The sequence below is a fragment of the Bos mutus genome, chromosome X (genome assembly GCF_027580195.1).
Source record: "Bos mutus isolate GX-2022 chromosome X, NWIPB_WYAK_1.1, whole genome shotgun sequence".
Classification (NCBI taxonomy): domain Eukaryota; kingdom Metazoa; phylum Chordata; class Mammalia; order Artiodactyla; family Bovidae; genus Bos; species Bos mutus.
In genome coordinates, this window is record NC_091646.1 from 65,349,152 (window position 1) to 65,367,149 (window position 17,998).

The 17,998-nt window shown below is 37.9% G+C and overlaps 1 protein-coding gene across 1 annotated transcript in view; it reads right to left on the reverse strand.

Annotated features, from left to right (window-relative positions):
- ATP7A (ATPase copper transporting alpha) overlaps positions 1 to 17,998 on the reverse strand; it is a 128,295-nt gene that overhangs the window by 67,996 nt on the left and 42,301 nt on the right. The window contains exon 2 of the mRNA XM_005888672.3: positions 7,849 to 7,989. Coding sequence (XP_005888734.1) covers positions 7,849 to 7,968 — 120 coding nt within the window. The 5' untranslated portion in view covers positions 7,969 to 7,989. The remainder of the gene's footprint in view (positions 1 to 7,848; positions 7,990 to 17,998) is intronic.

The window sequence follows — 17,998 nt, forward strand, 5'->3', positions numbered from 1 at the left end:
TTCCAGTCCAGCGTTTCTCATGATGTACTCTGCATAGAAGTTAAATAAGCAGGGTGACAATATACAGCCTTGACGTACTCCTTTTCCTATTTGGAACCAGTCTGTTGTTCCATGTCCAGTTCTAACTGTTGCTTCCTGACCTGCATATAGGTTTCTCAAGAGGCAGGTCAGGTGCTCTGGTACTCCCATCTCTTTCAGAATTTTCCACAGTTTATTGTGATCCACACAGTCAAAGGCTTTGGCATAGTCAATAAAGCAGAAATAGATGTTTTTCTGGAACTCTCTTGCTTTTTCCATGATCCCACGGATGTTGGCAATTTAATCTCTGGTTCCTCTGCCTTTTCTAAAACAAGCTTGAACATCTGGAAGTTCACGGTTCACATATTGCTGAAGCCTGGCTTGGAGAATTTTGAGCATTACTTTACCGCGTGTGAGATGAGTGCAATTGTGCAGTAGTTTGAGCATTCTTTGGCATTGCCTTTCTTTGGGATTGGAATGAAAACTGACCTTTTCCAGTCCTGTGGCCACTGCTGAGTTTTCCAAATTTGCTGGCATATTGAGTGCAGCACTTTCACAGCATCATCTTTCAGGATTTGGAATAGCTCAACTGGAATTCCATCACCTCCACTAGCTTTGTTTGTAGTGATGCTTTCTAAGGCCCACTTGACTGCACATTCCAGGATGTCTGGCTCTAGGTCAGTGATCACACCATCAGGATTATCTGGGTCGTGAAGATCTTTTTTGTACAGTTCTTCTGTGTATTCTTGCCACCTCTTCTTAATATCTTCTGCTTCTCTTAGGTCCATACCATTTCTGTCCTTTATCGAGCCCATTTTTGCATGAAATGTTCCCTTGGTATCTCTAATTTTCTTGAAGAGATCTCTAGTCTTTCCCATCTGTTGTTTTCCTCTATTTCTTTGCATTGATCGCTGAGGAAGGCTTTCTTATCTCTCCTTGCTATTCTTTGGAACTCTCCATTCAGATGCTTATATCTTTCCTGGCCCCTAGCACCAGCCATTTCAGCTCAAGTGGAGAAGTTTAATTGATTTCACTTGAGGATAAGTCAGGTACAGATGTCATACTTATTCACTGAAATTAAATTATTCATTTTTAAAGTTTTGAGACCGAAGGTTGCAGAGCTATTTTTTCCATCCTCTTTTCTAATTAACAAATTGCAAAAATATCTGTCTGATTTTTGGACAGTTACAATTAGTGAAAAATTGCAAAATATTTTTATAAATTTGAGTATTTTGAATACAAACACTTTGGAGAAAACCTGTAGTAGAGTTAATAAAAGTTACCTGTCATCTCTCAGCTTTTCCAACTTGGCTCTCTCTTCAAAACAAATTAAAGGCAGCCATGTCCTTAGGCCAGGGAGGAGGGGAGGAGGCAATCAGAAAGCCTCTAAGATTGTAGTTATGCCAAGGTAGATGGTAAATGAGGCTTCCCAGGTGGCATTAGTGGTAAAGAACCTGCCTGCCAATGCAGGAGATGTAAGAGACACTGGTTTGACTCTTGGGTCAGAACGATCCCCTGAAGGAGGGCATGGCAACCCACTCCAGTATCCTTGCCTGGAGAATCAGAGGAAACCCTACATTTGGAGCATGTGAAAGTGAAAACTAAGTATTCACATGGATACCTACAGGACAGAAAACTCAGCAAAAAGCATATTACACTATGTAAAGAAAGATTTTCCTGCCACAACCATCAACATAGTCTCATCTGACCAGAGTGTGTAGTTTAGTAAGCAAATGAGAAACAGTACTTTCTTCCCAAATAGTAAAATGGATACAGTTTACTTTGTCCTCTCTGGCCAAGATGAATATAAGATTTAGACATGGAAAAAAACACGTAGAGTTTCAGATGTAGAAAATAACTGTCAACATATTGGCAGCACAACATGTGGTGAAATTTTGTATCAAATTCCATGAAATATCACTATGTGCCAATTAGCCAATTTTTTGGTAATAAAAACAAGGCAAACTGAAGCTAATTTGCTTAAGATCTTATGAGACGTATGAATCACAGACAAGAACACTGTAAGGACAAGAAAGCATGAATCCCGTACTTCACTGAAAAGCTAAAATCCATCTGAAATCTCTGAAGAAGGGGTAAAAACTTAATGTTTAGATTAAGATTAAAAGAAAGAACTCCCATAAGTATTTGATCTGGAGATACACAAAGCATTCTGGTGTATGCTCGAATTTAATGATTCGAGCATTTAAAATATGTAATGAGCTTCTTATTATTAGAATCCATCAGATTCCTAATTCTAAATCCTGCAGTAAATCTGATGTCCAGTTAGATAAAGTTCCCTTTAGAATATTTACATCTATTCTGGGCAGCATGTCTAAAATTTATCTTTTGCATATGGATCTGAACTAGTCAAAGAAAAACCTTTTTAGGACTGATGCAAGCTGATCAAATTCCAAAGTTGCATTAACTTTCTGTCATCATTGTAATGAATACTGAATAAAGGAAAAATTACAGAAAACTTCCAGTAAATAGAACCACAACCAATATAAAGTTGTTTTAATGATGATGAAAGCTTAAACAATATATTAAAACAATAAGTACATTATACAAATGAAGACACAACTCAGTTAAAATTACACATTGACTCATTAAGCCCTGGAAATAAAAATAAACATGTTGAAGAGTCAGCATTTCACAGTATATTTAAGAAAAAGCCTCCATATATTAACATCATTATAGTAGAAATCCCCAAACTTTTGGCAAGGAGATATTGTTAACGTCTTTGGGCCCTGGGATACAAGTTGAAGAGAAATAGGAGAGAACAAGTGGGGAACCAAACTGAATGAAGCATGGGAAAGACTGCTGAAATTATGCTCCAAACAATGCTGAGAATTCTGAAGAGTGACAAGAAAAAAGGAAATGGACAGGGGGCAGCAAAAAGGCTTGAAAATGGCATGGAGATATACTAGGAATTTCCAATCCATTAGTCAGGGATTTCCTGGTGGCTCAGACGGTAAAGAATCCTTCCACAGTGTGGGAGACCTAGGTTCGGTCCCTGAATTGGGAAGATCCCCAGAGGAGGGCATGGCAACCCATCCAGTATTCTTGCCTGGAACATACCCATGAACAGAGGAGCCTGGCATGCTGCAGTCCATGGGGTCGCAAAGAATTGGGCATGACTGAGCGACTAAGCAGAGTCAGGGACCTCTACCTTAAACAAAGTACAACAGGCAGGAAGGCCCAGAACAAATCTTCAAAAGCATCAGCAAAATACATTATCAAAATCAAATGATGCTGTCATGAAAATAAAGAGCAAGGAATTCTGTGGGTGACAGGTACAAGTTGTACTTCTGTGTATGTTTGAAATTTTTCATTAAAACTATTATTTGACCAAGTTGGGCTTATCCTGGGAATGCATGGCTAGTATAACATTTGAAAATCAATCAATGTAATTCACCATATTAACAGCCTTAAGGAAGAAAAACAATATGATCACCTCTAGATGTAGAAAAAGCACTTGAAAAAATTCAACATCTATTCATGATTACAAATAAAAGCTCTCAGAAAACCAGGAAGAGGAAAGAATTTCCTTAACCTGATACAGGGCATCTACAAAACCCTACACTAATACAATACTTAAAGGTGAAGGACAATGTTTTCCCCCTTAATCAGGAACAAGACACAAATGTTCACTTTCAACACTCCTATTAAAAATTGTAATGGAAGTTCTAGACAGAAAATGAATAAAAGACATACAGACTAGAAAGGAAGAAATAAAACTATTTTTATGCCCTGATGATATAATTGCTTATGTGGAAAATCTCAAAGAATCTACAGAGAAGCTAACAGATTTAATGACAGTTTAGCAAAGTTCAGGATACAAAGTCAACATACAAAAACCAACCGCATTTCTGTATGTTTGTAATGAACAACTGAAATTAAAATTTTTTAAAAAGTACCATTTAAACATCATCTAAAAACAGAAAATATTTAATGTAAGTTTAATAAAATATATGCAGGATCTGTACAATGAAAACTACAGATCCCTGATAAGGAATACCTAAATAAATGGAGAGCTATATCATGTACAAAGGTTTGAATACTTAATATTATTAAGATGTTAATTCTATCCAAATAGATCTATAGAATCAACACAGTCACAGTCAAAATCCCAGGCTATATTTTTGTAGAAACCTATATACTGATTCTAAAATTTATGTGTACAGGGAAAGAAAATAGAATAGCCAAAACAATTATGAAAAATAACAAAGTTGAGAAATTATACTACTTTATTTTAAGGTTCATTACAAAGCTACAATAATCAAGATTGTGTGATATTTACAGGACAGACACACAGATCAATAGACCAGAACAGAGTATACAGAAATATATCCATAAGTATATGGTAAATTGAGCTTCAACAAAGGTGCAAAGGCAATTCAATGGGGAAAAAATAAACTTTTCAACAAATAGAGCTGCTTAGCAAACTGGACATCCATATTTAAGACAATTAACCTCAACTCATACTTCATAATGTATACAGATTATGGATTAATTAATTAAAATGGATCATAGATCTAAATGTAAAATCTTTTAGAAGACACAGGTGTAAAATCTTTGTGATCTTGGGTAAGGTCAAGATTTCTTAGCAATGACACCAAAAGCATGCTCCATAAAAAAAGTGGATAAATTGGAATTCAACAAAAGTAAAAACTGCTGCTCTGGGAAAGACACTTTTAAAAGATTAAAAAGTCAACCCACGGACTGGGGAAAAAATTGGAAGACACATATCTAAGAGAAGACATATTCAGAATATATAGAAAACAATCAAAATTGAACAATAACAAAACATGCAGCTAAAAATTTCACAGAGACAGACATTTCACAGAGAAGGTATACAAGATATACAAATGCCTAAGAAGCACAAAAAAAGATACTCAATATCATTATCCATTAAGAGAATGAGAATTGAGATACCACTACATACCCACGAGAATGTCTGAAACTAAAAGGACTGGTAATACAAAGTGTTGTAGAGAATGTGAGAAAAGTGGAATCCTCAAACATTGGTGGTGGGAACATAAAATAGTATAGCCACTATGGTAAATCATTTGCCAGTGTCTCAAAAAGTTGAACATACACTTACCACATGATAGAACAAATCCAATCCTAGGAATCTGCCTAAGAGAAATTAAAACTTATGTCCACACAAAGATTTGGATGTGAACATTCAGAGGATTTTTCATAATCACAAAAGAAAGTGAAAACAATGCAATGTCTCTCAATAGATGAATGGGTAAACAAACTTTGGTACAATCCACACAAGAGAATAATGTCTCAGAAACAAAAAGGAAAGAGCCAGTGATACATGCAACAACATGGATGAATCTCAGATGCACAATGTTAAATGAAAGATGCCAGGCTCAAAAGACTATATATTATATGATTCCATTTATATGGTAGTTTTTAAAAATTAAAGCTATAGGAACAATAAATAAATCAGTGCTTATGAGGGTCTAAAAGTAAAGGAGAATGATTTCAAAGTAGGTTACCAACTAGATTTAGTAAATGAAAATATAGGACAGACCCAGTTAAATTAAATTTCAAACAAATGACAAATAATCTTTAGTGTAAGTATAACTCATGCAATACAATGGTTCTTAAACTGTGGTCCCAGAACCACAGATATAGTTAAGTTCTTAGGCCCCATTCAGATCTACTACTAAAACAGAAACTCTGGGTGTTTTATGTTTTAAAGCAATCTATGTTTTATAAGCCTTACAGGTGATTCTCATGCTGTGGTTTGAGAAACACTGTTCACTATACCCGTCACTGGCAAAAAAGAACCATAAGAAGCTAATATGAAGAGAAAGGGGCACATGAGCCTGTTTGAAAATCAATTTACCATCATCAAACAATAACTAAAGAGCCAAAAGGTATATAACAGAGGTTCTCTGAGAAGGGACTACAGGAGTGATCTTCAACCAAGGGCAATTTCATCCCTAGGGAACAGTGGCAATGTCTGGAGACATTTTTGGTTGTCACAAGTGGAAGGAGAGGCTACTGGCATCTCATGGTTAGAGGCCAGGGATGTTGCTAAACATCCTTCAAAGCACTCTCCTAAGACAAAGAGTTATCCGGCCCAAAATGTCAACAGTGCTGAAACTGAGAAAGTTGGACTTCATCAAAACATATTTTTAACTCCAAAGGCTTTAACATCAAAGACACCTTTATGAACATGGAAATAGAAAAATTAAAAAGACAGTGACACATAAAATATAATTCAAGGTATCTCATGCCAAGAATATTAGAATTATTCTGAGAAGAATTTATATAGAGAATAGTGACACAGAGCTAAAACAGCAATTTTGTGGTAGGAAGCAAGTTGATGATGAAAATACCAGGCTTTTTTTTTTTGGAAGTTATGTGACAGAATAAATTGGAGATCACAAGTTTGAGAACCATATGCAAATTAAAATGCATCTGTAAACACTGTATGACCAGAAAACATTCTGGCCCAGGAATCATGGAACTTGAGTTCTAGTTTTATCTGGTATTAGGTAGCTGTGTAATTTAGCACAAATCACTTCCTTATCTGGGCTTCAGTCTGTCCATGTGTAAAATGAGGGGGTTAGACTACTTAAGTCATATCTAAGACCACTTGCAGCTTTAACACACTATGTCTATGTCAAAAAAAAAAAAAAAAAACGAGCACAGGAAACATTAAAAGACATTTTTTACAGGATATAGGGGGCATGGTATCATTTTGTTTCCTTTGGGGTAGTCCTGCGCTGACTTTGCTACTTTTGGCTTTTGTGTTTAAAAGGTGTTAAACAAAGCTTGCTACTGCTGCTGCTGCTAAGTTGTTTCAGTTGTGCCTGACTCCTAGTGACCCCATGGACTGCAGCCTACCAGGCTCCTCCATCCATGGGATTTTCCAGGCAAGAGTACTGGAGTGGGGTCCCATCGCCTTCTCTGGTTTCTCTGTAGTGAACATGAATTGTTATTATAATTATTATACATAAGTAAGAAAAGCTATGGGGTCACGAAGAGTCGGACATGACTGAGCGACTTCACTTTCATTTTTCACTTTCATGCATTGGAGAAGGAAATGGCAACCCACTCCAGTGTTCTTGCCTGAAGAATCCCAGGGACAGGGGAGCCTGGTGGGCTGCTGTCTACGGGGTCGCACAGAGTCGGACATGACTGAAGCGACTTAGCAGTAGCAGCACAAAGAAACTATAATATATGATAAATCACTCTTTTTCACTAAGTAGGACTCTGAGATGAATTACAGCAGGAATTTGTTAAGATTGTCTAACAAAAGTCTATTTTAGTTTTGCAATTAAAAACTAAAGTGAAATGTTTAGAAAATGAGTTACACTTTGTATGCATGTTCTTAAGGAAGACTACATTATTACTAAACATACTAACTGTCATGATATAAAAGAGAAAGAAACCCCATGATCCTTCCTTTGAGAACATGTATTTTAGTTTAATATGACATCAACAGTAATAAAAAATACTGTTGTTGTTGTTCAGTCGATAAGTCTTGTCTGACTCTTTGCACACCAGTATAGAGTTTGTTCAAACTCATGTCAGCACCTATACTTATAAAATATAAACTGATACAACCATAACATCAAGACTCAATCTTCAGATGTTTTTAAATTTTAAAAATATATAATTTATTATTGCCTTTAACAAGGAAATAAGTTAATGGGCCAAAGAAAACTTACTCAGCTTCACGGTTTGAAGTATGACCGTCTTTATGTCATACATGTTAGTGTTTCTGCATCTATTTCAGTGTTAGAAGTATAATTTCCCAGAAGAATTCCAGTCAACAGCACTGATTTCCAAGGAGTAACTTACTTTAATATGATGTACACCATTCAGTTTTCCAATCTGCTGTTCAATGGTCCAAACACAGGAACTACATGTCATTCCCTCAACAGAGATGGTGACAGAATTCACACTCATACTCAGATCCATTTTGATTTCTTCTTTACATTCCTATTAGAAACAATAAACTTATTAATATCAGCCATGGAAATAACCCTTCCTCTTACATGTACCCCAGTGTTCATTGCAGTGCTGTTTACAATAGCCAAGACATGGAAACAACCTAAATATTCACCAAAAGATGAATGGATAAAGATGTGGTACATACAGTGGAATATTACTTGGCCATAAAAAAGAATGAACCATGCCATTTGCAACATGGATGGACCTAGAGATTATCATACAAAGTGAAATAAGTCAGACAGAGAAAGACAAATATCATATGATATAATTTATATGTGGCATCTACAAAAATGATACAAATGAACTTATTTACAAAGCCAGAAGCAGACTCACAGACTTAGAAAAGGAACTTATGGTTTTGGGGGGGAAGGTGGGAAGCAGGGATAGATTGGGAATTTGGGACTGTCACATATACACTGCTAAGCTGCTAAGTCACTTCAGTCATGTCCGACTCTGTGCAAAGCCATAGACGGCAGCCCATCAGGCTCCCCCGTCTCTGGGATTCTCCAGGCAAGAACACTGGAGTGGGTTGCCATTTCCTTCTCCAACATATACACTACTATATTTAAAATAGATAACCAATAGGGACCTACTGTATAGCACAGGGAGCGTCTGTAATAACCTAAACGGGAAAAGAATTTGAAAAAAGAATACATACATGTATATGTATAACTCAATCACTTAGCTATATACCTGAAACTAACACAAAATTGCTAATCAAGTATGCTCTAATATAGAATAAAAACTTAAAAAAAAAAACTTTAAGTTAAAAGAAAAAGAAAAAAGAATCCTTCAACATTCCCACCTGCCCAACTGAAAATACACTACTAATATACTACGGTTAGCATTCTTTTCTCTCGCCTCATTTTACTCCCATCCCAGCACTTTTAGGTCACCTATTCCTTTGATTTAGTGCTTTCTTCTCTTAGATATCTGCTTAGCTAACTTCTTCATCTCTTTCAAGTGTTTACTCAAATCTAATCTTCCTAACGAGTCTTACACTGACCACCTTGTTGAAAATTGCAACCTACATCCCTTCCACACACACACATACTTTAATTCCCCTTATTTCTGCCCTCTTTTTTTCTTATTTTCATAGAACTTAAAACCTTCTAATAAGCTCCATTAATTTACTTGCTATGTTTATTGCTTATTATCTATCTTCCTGTTGTTGTTTTAAAATGTGTTCATGAATTCTTTGTCACTCCTTCATTCAAGAGATCAAATTTAACAACTCCTTCGTTCAAGATATCAAATTTGATCAAGAGATCAAATCGCATGTGGCCTCAATTCAGTGACTTGCTTCCAAATCACTAGTGGAAGTGACAATGTATGATTTCCAAGATAAAAGGCACTGCAGTTGGGGGAAAAAGTCATTGTGGCTTGCTCCTTGTCCTCTCTCTTCAATCACCCCATCTAGGGGAAGCCACCTTAGCAGGTGTCATGAGGACACTCAAGCAGCATTATGGAGAGGCTGACATGGTGAGAAATTGAGGCCTACAATCAATAACCAGCAAAGACATAAGGCCCCCTGCCAATAAACAGGTGAGTGAACTGTCTTGGATGCTGATTCTTCAGACTCAGTTATGTCTTTAGATGCCTGCAGCCTCAGCTGACATACAGACTTACAACCTCATGAGAGATCGTGGGCCAGAACCACCCATCTATACCACTCCCAAATTCATGACCCACAGAAACTGTGAGATAATAATTGTTGGTTTTTTTAAGCCACTAAATTTTGGAATAATATGTTATACTGTAATAAACTCCTCATTAAAATGAAAATTCTATGAAGGCAGGAGTCTTTTTTTTCCCATTGATAATTAGTTTGAATCACATGAAATTTCCATTTTATTGATATAATTGATATATAACATATTAGTTTTAAGTGTACAATACAATGATTTGATACGTGTATATACTGCAAAAGTACCACCAAAAGTTAACATCCATCACCACACATAGTTACAATTTTTTCTTGTGATGAGAACTTTTAAGGTCTACTGTCTTGCTGCTAAGTTGCTTCAGTTGTGTCCAACTCTGTGCGACCCCATAGATGGCAGCCCACCAGGCTCCCCCATCCAAGGGATTCTCCAGGCAAGAATACTGGACTGGGGTGCCATTTCCTTCTCCAATGCATGAAAGTGAAAAGTGAAAGTGAAGTCGCTCAGTCGCGTCCGACTCTTAGCGACCCCATGAACTGCAGCCTACCAGGCTCCTCCACCCATGGGATTTTCCAGGCAAGAGTACTGGAGTGGGGTGCCACTGCCTTCTCCATCTACTGTCTTAGTGACCTTCAAAAATACAATAGAATATTGCTAACTATAGTCACCATGCTGTACATTTTATCCTCAGGACTTATTTATCTTATAGCTAGGAGTTTACATCTTTTAACCACCTTCATCCATTTCGCCCACTCCCCACCCCCTACCTCTGGTAACCAACCCATCAACCTGTTCTCTGTGTCTATGAGTTCAGGTTTTTTCAGATTCCACATATAAGTGAGTTCATACAATATTTGTCTTTCTCTGACTGACTTATTTCACTTAGCATAATGCCCTCAAGGTCCATCCATGTTATCACAAGTGGTAGGATTTTCTTCAGTTTTATGGCTGAATAATATGTATATGTATATCACATTTTCTTTATCTATTCATCCACAGACGGGCATTGGTTGTTTTGACGTGTTGACTGTTGCAAATAATGCTGCAATGAATATGGGGGTGCAACTATCTTTGAGATAATGATTTCATTTCCCTTTGATAAATACCCAGGAGTTAGTAGATCATATGATAATTCTGCTTATTAATTTTTTAGAACATCTATACTGTTTTCCATATCCATTTTTTAAATGTAAAAATTTTCACAAAGCTGAAAGAAAAATTCAACACTAGCTGCATCTTTCTCAGTCTTAATTTCAACTAGCACTAATTATGGAACTGTACTTTATAGTGTGATTTGATCTGAAATAGCCTATTTTTGTTATTTAAAGTTAGAGCCACAGTTATTCCAAATGCAACACTTAACAATTCAGTTATGTCCACTAATTCTTCTTATGCAGTTAGTATTATCAATTTTTACATAGATTATAATATCCATTCAATATAAAAGAATACAGTTTATCTAACTTTGTTTTTAATTACTTGAAACAGCCTTTATTCAAAGTAAAAAAAAAAACAACAACAACAATCTCTAATGAACCACACTACCAGTGATACTCACATTCTGGTAATCTATGACTTATAATCTATATGTAAAAATAAGCTGTCATCACCCTGAGAAACTTCATCGTCCTTCCTCTAGCTTGAGCAGCTGCTGTCAATAGGACAAAATCTGAATCTTTGAATGAATGGTAAGTGGAATAGGGAAGAAGCAGTAGAAATGAGGGCTTCCCTGGTGGCTCAGTGATAAAGAATCCGCCTGCCAAAGTGGGAGAAGTGGGTTTAATCCCTGGGTCATGAAGATGCCCTGAAGAAGGAAATGGCAACACACTACAATATTCTTACCTGGGAAAGCCCATGGACAGAGGAGTCTGGCGAGTTACAGTCCACGACGTCACAAAAGAGTTGGACACAACTTAGTGACTAAACAACAGTAGAAATTTAGAGGATCTAGAACTAGCTACTCCAGCTCAAGAAGTTCTTCATGCTGTCTGAATTCTCCATTGCATGAAATTTACAATTTAAATATTATTGTATTAATGAATAGCTTTCCTGTTTTCCAAATCTTTATTATGAAAAATTTCAACTACGCATAACACCTGAAATAGTACAATGAACATCTATCTGTATATCCTCCACGTGAATTCAACAACTGCTAACATTTTGCTGTATTTGCTTTATTTTTCTAATCTAAGCTTTAGAGATCATAATACTTCAGCACACATTTCCAAAGAATTAAGGACTGCTGCATAACCACAATACTATGACCACAGCTAAGAAAATTAATCGGAGGCAGTCCTAAGATGGCAGAGGAATAGGACAGTGAGACCACTTTCTCCCCAACGAATTCATCAAAAGAACATTTAAACGCTGAGTAAATTCCACAAAACAACTTCTGAATGCCGGCAGAGGACATCAGGCACCCAGAAAAGCAGTCCATTGTCTTCGAAAGGAGGTAGGAAAAAATATAAAAAGCAAAAAGAGAGACAAAAGAGGTAGGGACGGAGCTTCGTTCCAGGAAGGGAGTCTTAAAAAGAGAGAAGTTAACAAACACCAGGAAACACTCTCACTGCCGAGTCTGTGGTGAGCCTTGGAACCTCAGAGGGCAACATAACTGGGAGGAAAAATAAATAATTAATTAAAACCCACAGATTACGTGCCCATAGGTAACTCGCAGCGGAGATGCCTGCACCCGCCACTAGCAAGTGGGGGCTGGGCAGGGAGGCACGGTCTGCATTGCTTAGAGTAAGGACTGGGCCTGAATGCCCCAAGGCCAATCTGAAAGAACTAACTTGGGCTAGCAAACCAGACTGTGGGATAGCTACCACGCGAAAAGCCCTAACCTGAGACACCGTCAGGTACCCTCACAGAACAAAAGACTGAACAAAGACAGCCGACTGCAGACCATCCCCCTCCAGTGACAGGCAGCCAGAGCCGGAAGGGGGCAATCACAGCCCCAGAGAGGCATTATCTACCACACTGCAAGCAGGCTTCTTTGCTAAACAAGACTTCTTGAGGTTCTGGATGGTCAACATCCACCTGAAAAGGTGCATTGGTTGTACACCCAGAAAACCGAGTGGCAGGGACAGGGGAGGAGATAAGTCGCAGCAACCGCGCTCGCCAAACATCTCATCACCTGAGCAGCTCAGACCTGGGAAGGCCACAAAATGCAGGCCCAACCGAGTCTGCGCCTCTGAGGACTACCCGAGTACCTGAACCTGAGCAGCTTAGACCTGGGAGGTGCATGCAGCCCAGGTGGCCTCGGACGGTTCCCGGTGGAGCAACCTAGAGCCTGAGCAGCGTGGGCGGGAACAGGCCCAGTGTGGCTGAGACACTGCGAGCACACGCCAGTGTTATTTGTTTGCAGTGTCCCTCCCTCCCCACAGCAAATGAACAAGTGAGCCTAAAAAAGTGTCCACCACCGTCCCCTTGTGTCAGGGCGGAAATCAGACACTGAAGAGACCAGCAAACAAAAGAAGCTAAAACAGAGGGAACCGTCTTGGAAGTGACAAGTGCAACAGATCAAAACCCTGAAGTTAGTACTGACTACATGGGGGGGGGCCTATAGATCTTGAGAAATATAAGCCAGACCAAGGAACTAGCTGAAAATGAACTGACCCAACACTGCCCACAACCACACCAGAGAAAGTCCTAGATATATTTTTACTATCATTTTTTAAATTTTTAAAAAATTTTAAGTCCTCTATTACTCTAATTTTCATTTTTATAACCTACTATTACTTTGCAAAAAAAAAAAGAGACACTATTTAATAATTATATATTTTATAACTTTTGTGACTTTGTTTTTCTTTTTTTCTCTTCTTTAACATTGTATTTTTGAAAATCCAACTTCTTCTCTAGATTTTTAATCTTTGCTTTTTGGTATTTGTTATCAATCTTGTACCTTTAAGAACCCAATCTTCAATACCCATTTTTACATGGGAGTGAGATTACTGGCTTGACTGCTCTCTCCCCTTTGGACTCTCCTTTTTCTCCACCAGGTCACCTCTATCTCCTCCCTCCCTCTTCTCTTCTCTACCCAACTCTGTGAATCTCTTTGTGTGTTCCAGACAGTGGAGAACACTTAGGGAACTAATTACTGACTGGATCTGTCTCTCTCCTTTTGATTCCCCCATTTATCCTCCTGGCCACCTCTGTCTCCTTCCTCCCTCTTCTCTTCTCTGTATAACTCCTTGAACATCTCTGAGCAGTCCAGACTATGGAGCACACATAAGGAAGTTATTACTGGCTAGCTTGCTCTCTCCTCTTTTGATTCCACCTCATCTCATTCGGGTCACCTCTAACTCCCTCCTCCCTCTTCTCTTCTCCATGTAACTCTGTGAACCTCTCTGGGTGTCCCTCACTGTAAAGAAACTTTTCATCTTTAACCTAGATGTTTTATCAACGGTGCTGTATAGATGGAGAAGTCTTAAGGCTACTGTAAGAATAAGACTGAAAACCAGAAGCAGGAGGCTTAAGTCCAAATCCTGAGAACACCAGAGAACTCCTGACTCCGGGGAACACTAATCGACAGGAACTCATCAAACGCCTCCATACCTACACTGAAACCAAGCACCACACAAGGGCCAAGAAGTTCCAGAGCAAGACATACCACGCAAATTCTCCAGCAATACAGGAACACAGCTCTGAGCTTCAATATACAGGCTGCCCAAAGTCACTCCAAACCCACTGACATCTCATAACTCATTACTGGACACTTCATTGCACTCCAGAGACAAGAAATCCAGCTCCACCCACCAGAACACTGACACAAGCTTCCCTAACCAGGAAACCTTGACAAGCCATCCGTACAACCCCACCCACAGCAAGGAAACTCCACATAAAGTGAACTCCACAAACTGCCAGAATACAGAAAGGCCACCCCAAACACGGCAATATAAACAGGATGAAGAGACAGATGAATACCCAGCAGGTAAAGGAACAGGATAAATGCCCACCAAACCAAACAAAAGAGGAAGAGATAGGGAATCTACCTGACAAAGAATTCTGAATAATGATAGTGAAAATGATCCAAAATCTTGAAATCAAAATGGAATCACAGATAAATAGCCTGGAGCCAAGGATTGAGAAGATGCAAGAAAGGTTTAACAAGGACCCAGAAGAAATAAAAAAGAGTCAGTATATAATGAATAAAGCAATAAATGAGATCAAAAACACTCTGGAGGGAACAAATAGTACAATAACGGAGGCAGAGGATAGGATTAGTGAAGTAGAAGACAGAATAGTAGAAATAAATGAATCAGAGAGGAAAAAAAAATGAATTAAAAGAAATGAGGACAATCTCAGAGACCTCCAGGACCATGTTAAATGCCCCAACATTCGAATCATAGGAGTCCCAGAAGAAGAAGACAAAAAGAAAGACCATGAGAAAATACTTGAGGAGATAATAGTTGAAAACTTCCCTAAAATGGGGAAGGAAATAATCATCCAAGTCCAAGAAACCCAGAGAGTCCCAAACAGGATAAATCCAATGTGAAACACCCCAAAACACATATTAATCAAATTAACAAAGATCAAACACAAAGAACAAATATAGAAGAAGCAAGGGAAAAACAAATAACACACAAGGGGATTCCCATAAGGATAACAGCTGATCTTTCAATAGAAACTCTTCAGGCCAGAAGACAATGACAGGACATATTTAAAGTGATGAAAGAAAATAACCTACAGCCCAGATTACTGTACCGCAAGGATCTCATTCAAATATGAAGGAGAAATCAAAAGCTTTACAGACAAGCAAAAACTGAGAGAATTCAGCACCACCAAACCAGCTCTCTAACAAATGCGAAAGGATATTATCTAGACAGGAAACACAACAAGGGTGTATAAACTCGAACCCAAAACAATAAAGTAAATGGCAACGGGATCATACTTATCAATAATTACCTTAAAAGTAAATGGGTTGAATGCCCCAACCAAAAGACAAAGACTGGCTGAATGGATACAAAAACAAGACCCCTATATATGTTGTCTACAAGAAACCCACCTCAAAACAGGGGACACATACAGACTGAAAGTCAAGGGCTGGAAAAAGATATACCACGCAAATAGAGACCAAAAGAAAGCAGGAGTAGCAATACTCATATCAGATAAAATATACTTTAAAACAAAGGCTGTGAAAAGAGACAAAGAAGGACACTACATAATGATCAAAGGATCAATCCAAGAAGAAGATATAACAATCATAAATATATATGCACCCAACATAGGAGCACCACAATATATAAGACAAATGCTAACAAGTATGAAAGGGGAAATTAACAATAACACAATACTAGTGGGAGACTTTAATACCCCACTCACACCTATGGATAGATCAACTAAACAGAAAATTAACAAGGAAACACAAACTTTAAATGATACAACAGACCAGTTAGACCTAATTTATATCTATAGGACATTTCACCCCAAAACAATGAATTTCACCTTTTTTTCAAGCGCACATGGAAACTTCTCCGGGATAGGTCACATCCTGCACCATAAATCTAGCCTTGGTAAACTCAAAAAAATTGAAATCATTCCAAGCATCTTTTCTGACCACAATGCAGTAAGATTAGATCTCAATTACAGGAGAAAAACTACTTAAAATTCCAACATATGGAGACTGAACAACACGCTGCTGAATAACTAACAAATCACAGAAGAAATAAAAAAAGAAATCAAAATATGCATAGAAACGAATGAAAATGAAAACACAACAACCCTAAACCTGTGGGACACTGTAAAAGCAGTTCTAAGGGGAAGGTTCATAGCAATACAGGCATACCTAAAGAAACAAGAAAAAAGTCAAATAAATAACCTAACTCTACACCTAAAGCAACTAGAAAAGGAAGAAATGAAGAACCCCAGGGTTAGCAGAAGGAAAGAAATCTTAAAAATTAGGGCCGAAATAAATGCAAAAGAAACAAAAGAGATCATAGCAAAAATCAACAAAGCCAAAAGCTGGTTCTTCAAAAGGATAAATAAAATTGACAAACCATTAGCCAGATTCATCAAGAAACAAAGGGAGAAAAATCAAATCAATAAAATTAGAAATGAAAATGGAGAGATCACAACAGACAACACAGAAATACAAAGGATCATAAGAGACTACTATCAGCAATCATATGCCAATAAAATGGACAACATGGAAGAAATGGACAAATTCTTAGAAAAGTACAACCTTCCAAAACTGAACCAGGAAGAAATAGAAAATCTTAACAGACCCACCACAAGCACGGAAATTGAAAGCGTAATCAGAAATCTTCCAGCAAACAAAAGCCCAGGTCCAGATCGCTTCACAGCTGAATTCTACCAAAAATTTAGAGAAGAGCTAACACCTATTCTACTCAAACTCTTCCAGAAAATTGCAGAGGAAGGTAAACTTCCAAACTCATTCTATGAGGCCACCACCACCCTAATACAAAAACCTGACAAAGATGCCACAAAAAAAGAAAAGTACAGGCCAATATCACTGAGGAACATAGATGCAAAAATCCTTAACAAAATTCTAGCAATCAGAATCCAACAACACATTAAAAAGATCATACACCATGACCAAGTAGGCTTTATCCCAGGGATGCAAGGATTCTTCAATATCCGCAAATCAATCACTGTAATACACCACATTAACAAATTGAAAAATAAAAGCCATATGATCATTTCAATAGATGCAGAGAAAGCCTTTGACAAAATTCAACATCCATTTATGATAAAAACTCTCCAGAAAGCAGGAATAGAAGGAACATTCCTCAACATTATAAAAGCTATATATGACAAACCCACAGTAAACATTATCCTCAATGGTGAAACACTGAAAGCATTTCCCCTAAAGTCAGGAATAAGACAAGGGTGCCCACTCTCACCACTACTATTAAACAGAGTTTTGGAAGTATTGGCCACAGCAATCAGAGCAGAAAAAGAAATAAAAGGAATCCAAATTGGAAAAGAAGTAAAACTCTCATTGTTTGCAGATGACATGATCCTCTACATAGAAAACCCTAAAGATCCCACCAGAAAATTACTAGAACTAATCAATGAATATAGTAAAGTTGAAGGATATAAAATCAACACACAGAAATCCCTTGCATTCCTATACACTAATAATGAGAAAATCAGATCAGATCAGATCAGATCAGTCGCTCAGTCGTGTCCGACTCTTTCAGACCCCATGAATCACAGCACGCCAGGCCTCCCTATCCATCACCAACTCCCGGAGTTCACTCAGACTCACGTCCATCGAGTCAGTGATGCCATCCAGCCATCTCATCCTCTGTCGTCCCCTTCTCCTCCTGCCCCCAACCCCTCCCAGCATCAGAGTCTTTTCCAATGAGTCA